The sequence below is a fragment of the Macaca thibetana genome, chromosome 9 (assembly GCF_024542745.1).
Source record: "Macaca thibetana thibetana isolate TM-01 chromosome 9, ASM2454274v1, whole genome shotgun sequence".
Classification (NCBI taxonomy): Eukaryota; Metazoa; Chordata; class Mammalia; order Primates; family Cercopithecidae; genus Macaca; species Macaca thibetana.
In genome coordinates, this window is record NC_065586.1 from 84,450,242 (window position 1) to 84,464,119 (window position 13,878).

A 13,878-nucleotide genomic window follows, 5' to 3' on the forward strand; every position below is an offset into this window, starting at 1 on the left:
ATCGGACCGGATCAAACCGGATCAAACCGGATTAAACCGGACCAGAGCGGATCAAACTGGATCAAACCGGATCAAACCGGACCAGACCGGATTAAACTGGATCGGACCAGATCAAACCGGATTAAACCGGATTAAACCGGACCAGAGCGGATTAAACCGGATCGGACCGGATCAAACCGGATCAAACGAGATCAAACCGGGTGAAACCGGATCAAACCGGACCAGACCGGAATAGACCGGATCATACCGGATGAAACTGGACCAGACCGGATTAAACCGGATCGGACAGGATCAAACCGGATCAAACCGGAATAAACCGGACCAGAGCGGATCAAACTGGATCAAACCGGATCAAACCGGACCAGACCGGATTAAATTGGATCGGACCAGATCAAACCGGATTAAACCGGATTAAACCGGACCAGAGCGGATTAAACCGGATCGGACCGGATCAAACCGGATCAAACGGGATCAAACCGGGTGAAACCGGATCAAACCGGACCAGACCGGAATAGACCGGATCATACCGGATGAAACTGGACCAGACCGGATTAAACCGGATCGGACAGGATCAAACGGGATCAAACCGGATTAAACCGGACCAGAGCGGATTACACCGGATCGGACCGGATCAAACCGGATTAAACCGGATCAAACCGGACCCGACCGGATTAAACCGGATCGGATCAAACCGGATCAAACCGGACCCGACCGGATTAAAGCAGATCGGACCGGATCAAACCGGATCAAACCGGACCCGACCGGATTAAAGCAGATCGGACCGGATCAAACCGGATCAAACCGGATCACACCGGACCAGACCGGATCGGACCGGATTAAACCGGATCAAACCGGATCACACTGGACCGAACTGCATCAGACAGAACGGGACCATATCAGACCGGTTTCTTCCGGTTTGTTCTGGTCTGGTTCGGTTTAATCCGGTCAGTTCCGGTTTGATACGGTTTGATTCGGTCCGGTGCGGTTTGATCCGGTTTGATCCGTTCCGATCTGGTTTAATCCGGTCTGGTCCTGTTTGATCTGGCTTGATCCGGGTTGACCCGGTCCGATCCGGTCTGGTCCGGTTTGATCCGGTTCGATCCGGTCTGGTCCGGTTTGATCGGGTTAGATTTGTTCCGATCTGGTTTAATCCGGTCTAGTTCGGTTTGATCCGGTTTCTTCCGGTTTGATCCGGTCTGGTCCGGTTTAATCCGGTCTGGTCTGGTTTGATCCGTTTTGATCCAGTCCGATCCCGTTTGATCCGGTTTTATCCGGCTTGATCCGGTTTGATCGGGTCCGATCCGGTTTGATACGGCTTCACGCGGTTTGATCCGGTTTGATCCGGTCCGATCCGGTCTGGTCTTGTTTGATCTGGTTTGATCGGGTTTGATCCGGTCCGATCTGGACTAATCCGGTGTGGTCCGGTTTGATCCGGTTTCACCGGTTTGATCCGGTCTGGTCCGGTTTGATCCGATTTCTTCCAGTTTGATCCGGTTCGATCTGGTTTGATTCGGTCCGATCCGGTTTCTTCGTTTTGATACAGTTTCTTTTGGTTTGATCCGGTCTGGTCCGGTTTGATCCGGTTTCACCCGGTTTCTTCCGGTTTCATCCGGTTTCTTCCGGTTTGATCTGATCCGATCTGGTTTCTTCCAGTTTGCTCTGGTTTTTCCGGTTTGATCCGGAATGGTCTGGTTTGATCCGGTTTGATTCGGTCCCCTGGTTTGACCCGGTTTCATCCGGTGCGATCCGGTTTGATCCAGTCCGATCCGGTTTGATCCGGTTCCATCCGGTTTGATCCGGTCCGATCCGGTTTGATCCGGCTTCACGCGGTTTGATCCGGTTTGATCCGGTCCGATCTGGTCTGGTCCGATGGTTTGATCCGGTTTTTGATCCGGTTTGATCCGGTCCGATCCGGTTTTGATCCGATCCGGTCCGATCCGGTCTAATCCGGTCTGGTCCGGTTTGATCTCCGGTCCGATCCGTTTCACCCGGTTTGATCCGGTCTGGTCCGGTTTGATCCGGTTTCTTCGGTTTGATCCGGATCCGGTTTGATCCGGTCCGATCCGGTTTCTTCCGGCTTGATCCGGTCTGGTCTGGTTTCTTCCGATCCGCTTTCTTCCGGTTTAGATCCGGTTCGATCCGGTTTGATCCGGTCCGGTTTGATCCGGTCCGATCCGGTTTTGATTGAGTCCGGTTTGATCCGGATCTTGGTCCCATCCGGTTGATCCGGTTTTGATCCGGTTTGATCCGGTCCGATTGATCCGGTCTGATCCGGTTGATCCGGTTTGATCCGGTCTAGGTTTGATCCGGTCTTTTGATCCGATCCGGTCCGATCCGGTCTAATCCGGTCTGGTCCGGTTTGATCTGGTTTCACCCGGTTTGATCCGGTCTGGTCCGGTTTGATCCGGTTTCTTCCGGTTTGATCCGGTTCAATCCGGTCCGATCCGGTTTCTTCCGGCTTGATCCGGTCTGGTCTGGTTTGATCCGGTTTCTTCCGGTTTGATCCGGTTCGATCCGGTTTGATCCGGTCAGATCCGGTCTAGTCCGGTTTGATCCGGTCCGATCTGGTCTAGTCCGGTTTGATCCGGTCCGATCCGGTTCCATCCGGTTTGATCCGGTCCGATCTGGTTTGGTACGGCTTCACGCGGTTTGATCCGGTTTGATCCGGTCCGATCCGGTTTGGTGCGGCTTCTCGCGGTCTGGTCCGGTTTGATCCGGTTTGATCCGGTTCGATCCGGTTTGATCCGGTCCGATCCGGTTTCTTCCGGTTTGATCTGGTTTCTTCCGTTTTGATCTGGTTCGATCCGGTTTGATTCGGTTTTCGGTTTCTTCCGATCCGGTCGGTCTGATCCGGTCTATCCGGTCCGATCCGGTTTGATCCGGTTTGATTCGGTCTGATCCGGTCTAATCCGGTCTGGTCCGGTTTGATCTGGTTTGATCTGGTCTGATGCGGTCTAATCCGGTCTCGTCCGGTTTGATCTGGTCCGATGCGGTCTAATCCGGTCTGATCCGGTTTGATCCGGTCCGATCCAGTCTAATCCGGTCTGGTCCGGTTTGATCCGGTTTCACCTGGTTTCTTCCGGTTTCTTCCGGTTTGATCCGTTCCGATCCGGTTTGATCCGGTCCGATCCGGTTTCTTCCGGTTTGATCCGGTTTCTTTTGGTTTGATCTGGTCCGACCCGGTTTGACCCGGTTTGATGCGGTCCGATCCCGTCTAATCCGGTCTAGTCCGGTTTGATCTGGTTTGATCTGGTCCGATCCGGTCTAATCCGGTCTGATCCGGTCCGATCCGGTCTAATCCGGTCTGGTCCGGTTTGATCCGGTTTCACCCGGTTTCTTCCGGTTTGATCTGGTCCGATCTGGTTTCTTCCGGTTTGATTCGGTTTCTTCCGGTTTGATCCGGAATGGTCCGGTCCGACCCGGTTTGACCCGGTTTCACCTGTTGCGATCCGCTTTGATCCGGTCCGATCCGGTTTCATCCGGTCCGATCCGGCTTGATCCGTTTTAATCTGATCCGATCCGGTTTGATCCAGCTTCACGTGGTTTGATCCGGTTTGATCTGGTCCGATCCAGTCTGGTGTGATCTAGTTTGATCCGGTTTGATCCGGTCCGATCCAGTCTAATCCGCTCTAATCCGGTCTGGTCTGGTTTGATCTGGTTTCACCCGGTCTGGTCCGGTTTGATCCGGTTTCTTCCGGTTTGATGCAGTTCGATCCGATTTGATCCGGTCTGATCCGGTCCGATCCGGTCTAGTCCGGTTTGATCCGGTTTGATCTGGTCCGATCCGGTTTGATCCAGTTCGATCCGGTTTGATCCGGTCCGATCCGGTTTCTTCCGGTTTGATCCGGTTTCTTCCGGTTTGATCCAGTCTGGTCCGGTTTAATCCGTTCTCGTCCGGTTTGATCCGGTTTGATCCGGTCCGATCCGGTTTGATCCGGTTTCATCTGGTGCGATCCGGTTTCATCCGGCCCGATCCGGCTTGATCCAGCTTCATGCGGTTTGATCCGGTTTGATCTGGTCCGATCCATTCTGGTCTGATATGGTTTGATCCGGTTTGATCCGGTCCGATCCGGTCTAATCCGGTCTGGTCTGGTTTGATCTGGTTTCACCCGGTCTGGTCCGGTTTGATCTGGTTTCTTCCGGTTTGATCCGGTTCGATCCGGTCTGGTCCGGTTTGATCCAGTTTGATCCGGTCCGTTCCGTTCCCGTCTAGTCCGGTTTGATCCGGTCCGATCCGGTTCCATCTGGTTTGATCCGGTCCGATCCGGTTTGGTGCGGCTTCACGTGGTTTGATCCGGTTTGATCTGGTCCGATCCGGTCTGGTCTGGTTTGATCTGGTTTGATCCGGTTTGATCCGGTCCGATCCGGTCTAATCCGGTCTGGTCCAGTTTGATCCGGTTTCACCCGGTTTGATCCGGTCTGGTCCGGTTTGATCCGGTTTCTTCTGGTTTGATCCGGTTCGATCCGGTTTGATCCGGTTTGATCCGGTTTCTTCCGGTTTGATCCGGTCTGGTCCGGTTTGATCCGGTTTCTTCCGGTTTGATCTGGTTCGATCCGGTTTGATCCGGTCCGATCCGGTTTCTTCCGGTTTGATCCGGTTTCTTTCTGTTTGATCCGGTCTGGTCCGGTTTGATCCGGTTTGATCCGGTCCCATCCGGTCTAATCCAGTCTAGTCCGGTTTGATCCGGTTTGATCTGGTCCGATCCGGTCTAATCAGGTCTGATCCAGTCCGATGCGGTCTAATCCTGTCTGGTCCGGTTTGATCCGGTTTCACCCGGTTTCTTCCGATTTCTTCCGGTTTGATCTGGTCCGATCTGGTTTCTTCCGGTTTGATCCGGTTTCTTCCGGTTTGATCCGGTTTCTTTCGGTTTGATCCGGTCTGGTCCGGTTTGATCCGGTCCGATCCGGTCTAATCCGGTTTGATCCGGTTTGATCTGGTCCGATCCGGTCTAATCCGGTCTGGTCTGGTTTGATCCGGTTTCACCCGGTTTCTTCCGGTTTCTTCCGGTTTGATCTGGTCCGATCTGGTTTCTTCCGATTTGATTCGGTTTCTTCCGGTTTGATCCAGAATGGTCCGGTTTGATCCGGTCCGGTCCGGTTTCTTCCGTTTTGATCCGGTTTCTTTCGGTTTGATCCGGTCTGGTCCGGTCTTGTCCGGTTTGATCCGGTTTCACCCAGTTTGATCCGGTCTGGTCCGGTTTGATCTGGTTTCTTCCGGTTTGATCCGGTTCGATCCGGTTTGACTTTGATTAGATTTTGGTTCAAGGAACAAAACTGCTATGAAAGACATTTCGAGAGAAGTGGGAAAATCTGATTATAGATAAAATATGAAACGAAATTATGGAATTATTATAATTTTTCTCAACTTTGACAATGGTAGTGTGCTTATGCAGGGGAATGTCCTTAGTCTTAGAAGATGAGTGCTGAAGTGATTAAAAGTAAAAGTGTTATGCACGGGGAGGAGTCCATTGTTGCTCACAAAGTATGGCAGTAGCAGCTAGACACTTCCCCACTCTCTACTGCTCTGCCCAACATAGTATTTATTCTCTACCTTCCTTAGGTAGGCATGGCATTTCTCTGCTAGTGATTGTCTTGATCTCTCAGGGTGCAAAGCTTCCCATTTGTTTAACACCGTTTGAAGGTTTTAAAGCAGAATTTCTCAGTTCCAGTGAGTTTCAAAATTTAGTGAAAATGGCTTCTGAGCTTTTCTTTATAGTTCTTCCTCCCCCAGCTCCCTCCAAACAACCTGTCCCAGATTCAGGCCTGTGTTCGTAACAACTAATATGTTATAAGTTCTTACAAAAAAATTTGTTATTGTGAGTGCTTTATCAGATCTGGCTTTTTTTTTTTTTTTTTGTGCAGGGATGGGGTGAGGCACAGGATACATTCTCCCCCTCTCCTCTCCCTCATCTTGGGATGTTTCTCAGCCGTTCTTTTAATAGACTTCTTTGGACCATCCCCACAGTAACTAGATAGAAGTGAACCCCAGAAGTGAACGCTGCCCGAGCTATTTCTCAAGAAGCTTTTCAGTGCTTCTCCCTAGCCTACCACCTAGGCAATCAACTTCTGCCAGCCCTGACCCAGCACATCTGTCTTCATATGCTTGTGCCCCAGCAGTGGGCCCCACTTATCATCCGGCTGAAATTCCAAGAAGTACATACAAGAAATAGGCAGACAAGCAAGAAGCATATACTGCAGTCTAAAGACAAGTGTCAAACAGATAAAAGAGGGTAAGCAATACTTTTTGCATATACTTATAAGTTATGCAGGTATTTAAAAATTCTTCTACTGGCAGGTGAGGCTTGGAGAAAGAATTCTAAGAATGTATGATCACAGGTAGCCTTTACAGTCAACCTGTAAAGATTTAATGAGAACAAAGCTCTGCCTTTAGTTAGTATACAATTTTAACAGTGTTTACTAAGCAGCCATTTATGTCAGTGCACCAAACAGAAGTTCTGAATAACAAGACGTAAAATTTGAGGGCTTATTCTCAAATAACTTAGTTATAAGTTAGTTCCTGGTGTAATCTGAACAGGAGGTCACTGATTCATTATTTCTCTGACAAATCATCTCCTACACTAATTCCATAGGAGGTATTCAGGAGAGCCATATGACTCATTTAGAACACTAAGATTAAGACAAAAGATCTAATTTGTTCCAACTAAATGAACTCATCTGCATTTGAAGGATCTGTATTTTCCAAACTAGAAGTAAACTTTCCTCTTCAATGATTTTGGACTAAATTGGAGTCAGTTCTGGACTCCTGTTTAGGAACACATGATGGGGTTGTGAATGTTTCTCTAATCGCCTGGATTTTTTAGTTGCATTTCAACTCTTATATCCTTGTTTTATTTCACTCAAGACAAAAGCAATTTTTTAAAACTGCAGATACAAACTAAGGCAAGCAAATCATGCTATTTAACATTGACAACTCTCTGAAAATACAAATATATTAGGTTGATGCAGAAGTAATTGTACTTTTTGCCATTTTAATGGCAAAACTAATAACCTAATAACTTTCAATCATTAGTGTTTAATCCAAAGACTCATTTTAAATAATCATCCTCTCCAAAAAGTTTGGCTTGGTTGTTTTATTTCTCCTCTGATCTTATTCCTTTAAGAGATTACTCGCAAGTAATGTAGTAGTAGGAGATACGCAATAGTTGTGTGACTTGGTCTAGCAATTGCATAAATTGGATTTGCTTTCCCTTATCCTAAACAAATAGTCATTTAGGTAATGAGATTATTGTTTTAATTTAGGGGGGGATATATGTTGTGTGTATATCTATCTATAAATGTATATATATGTGTGTGTATATATCTCTATGTGTGTGTGTGTATGTACACTAAACACCATACCTAATTCGTAAGTGCTTAATGTAAGCCAGCTATTATTTTGATACTGCTGAACTAGAAGCTTCTTCTTGCTTATTATTAGAAAAGGTTAATATCAACAATACTAATTTAACTCCATACCAAAAGGAAACTGATTTGATTACCTGGGAATATACACATGATCAATAATTATGAATTAGCTGTAAAAGTTATTACCTTTAATCATTTAGTCATTATCTGTGTCCCCATCATCAAAATGGTGATACTACCTATATCTCATAATTTGGTCGTGAGGAAAATATTTCACATTAGACATTCAATTAACTGTTAGTTCTCTCCCCAAACACTATGCCTTCCACAGCAATGCAAAGAGTAGTATACAATCTTACTCACAAAATCGATTTTACTTGAACAATGAGGTGGCCAAATGGTAGCACCTGAATTCTCAATAGTCTGGATTCTTAAACCCTCTCTCAGTATTCCTGAACAGATTGGAAAAATTAAGATAATGACTGCCCATTGCAACCCCTGAGCTCCCCTAAGGTCTACGGATACATTTAAGTGAGTTGATCTTCTGAACTGCAATGTGTTAGCTCTTAAAATATCTTCGTCATTTGCACATTTTGTATTCAAAGCATGTGGATTCCTTTTTAATCCATAACCTAAAACCCTGGTACTCATCAGACATCATCTACAAAATGAACAATTTTCAGCACTTGCCAAGACTAGCTTGAAACATTTGATTCTTTAGAAAAGCAAACAATTATATTTCTCTATATTTCCAAAGCTCTCTCTTATTTTGCTCATCCAGACAAGAAATTTGCTCCATATGATCTTCACCCCCTGTTGAGTCCTGGTATAATAAGATGGAAACAGCCCAATTCTGTTTACTCCTATTATAACACTTATTGCATATCTGTCTCCTCTATTAGTTTACAAGTTTCTGGAGGAAATGGAGCATAATATAGGAACATCACATTCATCTTTGTATCCATTGTTCTGCCTTACTTGTAAGGGTGTCCTTGATATAAATTCATACAAGATATATCAAATTAGGGTCCATCTGTCACTGAAATCAGAAACACCCAGGGGTACTTGTTTAAAATGCAGATTTCTTTATTCTATCCAAATATTCTAAACGATAATGGCTGTCCTATAGTTTGAACATGGTTTGTCTCTACCAAAACTCATATTGACATTTGATCCCCAATGTGGCAGTGTAAGGAGGAAGCATTTTGGTCATTTGGGCAGATCCTTTGTGAATAAATTAATGTCCTTTAGCAGAGGTGGAGTAGGGTTGAATGTCCTTTAGCAGAGGTGGGGTAGGGTTCTCGGGGTGGGGAGGGGGAAGAGAGGAGGGGGAACAGATTACTTCCTGAAGAGCAGAGAGTAGGTTGTTAAAAAGAGCATGGCTTCCTAGGTTTCTCTCTCTTGCTTTCTCTCTCATGCATCCTCACTCTCTACATGATCCCTTTGCACAGGGCTGCTCCTCTTTCACTTTCCACCTTGAGTGGAAGTAGCATGAGGCCCTCACCAGATGTAGCTGCCCAGTCTTGGACTTTTCAGCCAACAGAATCATAAGCCAAATAAACCTCTTTTCTTTATAAATTACCCAGCCTCAGGTATTTTGTTATAGCAATACAAAGCAGACTAAGACAGGCTGGTATTGGGCACTGGGACATTTTATCATGCTCTACAGGTGATTTTTATATAATAAAGTTTTGGAATCCTATCACAGAAGAAGGGCTACACATTAGGAACCTGAGGTTCTTCCTGACAACCCAGAAAACCTGATAGTTCTCAGAAGAACAAGAAGTCTGTTTTTTCCCAATGATCAAAAATACATATTCTCTGATCACAATAAATCTTTAAAAACAAAAAATGAAAATATAGGGAGAGAGAAGTTGTTTTTTTTTTTTTCCTTTTTTTTTTATCTTTTGCATATAGGAAAACTTTAAACAAATACATAAAAGTAGATGAAATACCACAGTGATTCCCCAGGTACTGGCCCAGCATCCAGCTTCATCAATCAATTTGTAGCCAATCTTTTTTAATCTATCACTACCCATGTCCCAATCCCAAACAAGCTTTCTTTTAAAATCATTGTCCTGGCCAGGTGTGGTGGCTCATGGCTGTAATCCCAGCACTTTGGGAGGCCAAGCGGGAGGATTACTTGAGGTCAGGAGTTTGAGACCAGCCTGGCCAACACAGTGAAACCCCACATCTACCAAAAATACAAAAACTAGCTGGGTATGGTGGTGCATGCCTGTAATCCCAGCTACTTGGGAGGCTGAGGCAGGAGAATCACTTGAACATGGGAGGCAGAGGTTGCAGTGAGCTGAGATTGCACCACTGCACTCCAGCCTGGTTGACAAAGTGAAACTGTGTCTCAAAAATAAAAAATAGAAATAAAAATAAATCGTTGTCCTCCAAACACTTAAACAAAAGCTAAGACACTAAAAAACAGAGAGATGTAAGACAAACTACTCAAAATTTTTTAAATATTGAATATAATTATACAAATAGATTCATAACCTGGAACTATCATTAGAACTACAAAGTTGCAATTCAATGGATGTGCAGTTCTACTCTAGAGCAAGTACAAGATGGTTCTTAGGACTCCAGTGAGATAATATATTTGTAACAGCATCTAGCACAGGTGCTATCATACATAGAACAAATGTTGTGAGCTTGAGGTCTGTGAATAAGACAATGTGGTAGTTTTAAAGATATGTTCACACCTTTTTGACACTTCTCTTTTCAACAGGTAGAGATTATTCCCTCCCCTTCCCTTGACTATGGTATGGGCTGGATGTGGTGACTCACTTCAAGTTTCATAAAATATAGCAGACAGGACTGGATGTCACTGGTAATATTAGGTTATAAAATGACTATGGTTTTTGCCTTGGATATGGAGATAGGTGGATGAATATGCTTTCTCTCTCATCATATCCTACAGGAAGATAGCTACCATGTCAGAAAGCAGCCCTGGGGAGAGGGAAGCCAACTGCCATGTCTTGAAGATACTAAGGTAGCCTATGGAGAAGTCTAAACAGCAAGCAACAAAAGCCTGCCAGTAACCAGGTGAGTGAGCTAGGAAGTAGATTTTCCAGCCCCAACTAAACCTTATGAAAGCTGGCCCATAGCTTCATTTCAAACTCATGAGAGATCCTGAATCAAGACAGCTAAGCTACTTACATTACTTATAACAGCAAAACTTTGGGAACAACCTAAATGTCCATCCCTAGGAGACTGGTTAAATTGCCTACAGTGCATGCACAATGGGTTATATCTGCCTGTGAGAAAAAAGAAGGAAGATCTTTATGAGTTGATACTAGCGTGATTCCCAGGATATAATATTGTTTTATTGTTTTTATTTTTTAAAAAAAAAGGTGCCAAAGAATGTGTAATGAATAATATGCCTCTTTTGTATAATAAATAGGGGTAAATATTTATATTTTAATTTACTTTTATCAAAAAGAAGCACTGGAAAATAAACCTGAAACTAGTAAATACAAATAGAATGGAAACTTTTCCATTTTTATGTAGTTTTAACTTTGACTATGGAAATAATTTACATATTCAAAAATTAAATTAAAATAGTTGGAAAAAGCAAATCCTAAAAGGGAATAAAAAAGAAACAACTGAAATACACTCTATATCAAGTTGATAACACAAACAAAAATGATAATTAAAGGAACTCTTGCGTACAGCACTCAGACTGTATACACTCTACTAAATTCAAAGGACAATATTTGTAAGAAAATCTAATTTTCTCAGTAGTTTTGTTATTGTTGGTTGAAGTATTATTGCTGTAATTCTGAATCTATTTTGTAGAGCAAATTAGAGAGAGAGAGAGTGTGTAGATATATATTTTTTTTAAGTATCAGGGTTCTCAATGTAGATAACTGTGGATGCCAACAGGATCTGGGGGGAGGTGATGAAGAAACCTGTGGTGCTGCATTTGAACTGGAGTATGTCAGCATGATCTCATTACTTCTTAAAAAATTAAATCTATGGTCTGTCTTAGTAGCAATGACATTCCAAATAGCAACAAGAACCTCGAAAACCCAGATATTGGCTTCTAAATAACATTCCCTATTAAAAGAAACCAACCAAAAGAAATGGTTGATTCCAGATCTAGGGCAGAAAAAAGAACAATGTAAGATTTGAATACCTTTTGCCAGAAAGCCAGGAAGTGCTTAACAATAGCTATAGCATCATCTCAACAGGACACAGGAGAGGTTCTCAATTAAAAAAAAAAAAAATGAATGTGGAAGCTTCAAAAAGAATAGCAATGGTAATAAATCATAACACTGGGAGCTAAAGAGAGGGAAAGGAGGAGAGGTAGAGGAAGAGAAAGAGAAGTAGCAGAGACACTGTGTGTTTGTGAGTGTGCGTGAGACAAAGAAAAACTGTGTGCATGTGTGTTGGAGAAAGGGAGGAAGGGAAGGAGAGGGAGAAAGAGAGAAGAGGAGGGAAGAAAGTGGGGGAGACAGAAAAGGAAGGATTCAAGGCAGAGAGAGGAGAGGGTGGGAGAGAAGAAGGAATAACAACAAAAAAAAGTTTTTTAAAGAATAATGACAATTAATTCAGGCAAGGATCATCACTGGATGTTAAAACCTGGTTGTTAAGGAACAGAAATTTATATTACCTTCCCCCTAAAGATTATTTATTAATATCAGAGAATAAACCCCATAGGTAACTTATTAATTACAAAGAAGAAAAAATGAACGTTTACAATGGAGAGATCTAGCAGTCACTATGTCAACCAAATAATCAAACTTGTCGCTAATAGTAAAACCAGATGCCACCACGTGTCCTTGATGTAATGCAATAAGGAATGCACATGTTATCTATGTGAAAAATGTTAAACCCAGTGGTTCTTAAAGTGTAGTCCTGAGACAGCAGCATGGGTATTACCTGTGAACTTGTTAGAAATTCAAATGACTGGGCTCCAACACAGACCCCAGAAACTCTGGGTGTGGGGCCAAGACATCTATGCTTAACAATCCCTCTAGATGGCTCTGAAATATCCTAAAGTTTGAGAACCACTGCTTTAACCTGAATTTAATAAGGAAACAGTGAGACAAATCCAGACCTTCATATATATTCTACTGACCTGAACTCTTCCAAAAAGTCAAGGTCACAAATAACAAAAAAAGCAGAGCCAGGAAGAAATGGTGGAAGGAAACTTTAGATTAAACTAAAAAGACATAACAACCTAATACAATGAGTAGATTTTACTTGGATCCTGAATTAAAAAGAAAACTAAAACTAAGAGAATTTTCAAGGCAACTGAGAAAACTGAAATACAGACTTTATGTTAGATGACAGTGTGCATTTATCATTACCTATCTTAGATGTAATAATGTATTTTGATTATAAAACAGAATATCCTTATTTTTAGGTAATGCATGCTGAAGTACTAAGGAATAAAATACAACATCTACAACTTAGCAACTTTCTTTCAAATGATTCAGGAAAAATAAAACAAATGAGCAAAAATAAAAAAAACAAGAATTTAAAAATAAAATCTATACATTTATATCAATATAAAAGAAGAGAAAATAAGTCAGAAACGATGGTAACAATTGATACATTAAGGCAAAAGATGTGTTTTTTCCAACTGTTTTTCAACTTTCCTGTATTTGAAACATTTTCATAATAAAATGGTGGACAAAATTTCATGCAACGCATGTCTAGAAATTGGAAAAGGGTGAATGTTCTAAAACACCAAAAAGTCAGAAAACAAAGTAAGTCTGTAAGTTTATGTTTTCAAAGTGAAAGACTAAAGCATTCTGAAGCAACTAAAATGTTTAACCACTGAAGTGGCAGAGTGGAGGTAACAGGGTTGGTCACTTACTGAGCTCTGACAGAATTTCTAGCTCATAGCTTATAGCCACCCACGCGTGAACTATATTAAAAAGTGCTGCACTTCCAGTTTTCCCTTCACTACAGAGGAAATACAGAGAGTCAATAACATCATCAACCATAAGCTTTTAAGGTTCAGCATCCTAATAAAACTGATGAATCTTGACTTGCAGCCTCAGCAGTTAAATTACTGCTATGAAAATCACTGCCAATGGCCAAGTTGCATGAAAGAATAATTATACATGTTTATTGCAGTCAAACCCAAGAGCTATGAGAGATGAAATATAAAATGTAATAAATGCGAATATGTCATTTGAGGGCACACCTGTTCCAAAGACACACACACACACACACACACACACACACACACACACAAATGAATATAATAATTTTCTTTGAATATTTTTCCTGGTAATTAAAAAAAGCTATTAAAAAATAGAAAACAGTGAATCCTAAATGATAATACTAAAAGGAGTCCAGTCAGCTGTAAACAAATCAATAAGAATGTGCTATGATAGGGTAATGCTAATAAAGTATTAAACCTTTCCTTTCGCAATCATTTGTTCTTGAGCAACTGTACTAACCATAGCAAGACACTCTCCCCATATTCAAGGTGCATGATTTATGGTTCACTTTCTTCCACAGCTTTTATGAGAAGGCATTTTTTAG

The 13,878-nt window shown here is 42.8% G+C and overlaps 2 protein-coding genes across 6 annotated transcripts in view; both read right to left on the reverse strand.

Moving 5' to 3' along the window:
• Positions 1-13,878, reverse strand: part of RNLS (renalase, FAD dependent amine oxidase) — a 419,665-nt gene that overhangs the window by 327,655 nt on the left and 78,132 nt on the right. The gene's annotated exons all lie outside the window — the stretch shown is intronic.
• Positions 2,871-4,725, reverse strand: LOC126963145 (period circadian protein). 2 transcript variants are annotated; one of them, XM_050805152.1, is made up of 2 exons: positions 3,330-4,725; positions 2,871-2,939 (listed from the first exon to the last, which is right to left on the reverse strand). In XM_050805152.1, exon 1 carries the CDS (start codon positions 4,242-4,244, stop codon positions 3,750-3,752), a length of 495 nt encoding a protein of 164 aa, XP_050661109.1. In that variant the 5' UTR covers positions 4,245-4,725; the 3' UTR covers positions 2,871-2,939; positions 3,330-3,749. The 2 variants fall into 2 exon arrangements, with proteins under 2 accessions (XP_050661109.1, XP_050661110.1); XM_050805153.1 differs by lacking the exon at positions 2,871-2,939 and adding an exon at positions 2,973-3,069.

Excerpts from the sequence above, each read along its gene's own strand:
- LOC126963145 (XM_050805152.1), bottom strand. The coding sequence starts at position 4,244 with ATGGAACCGGATCGGACCGGATCAAACCGGACTAGACGGGAACGGAAC.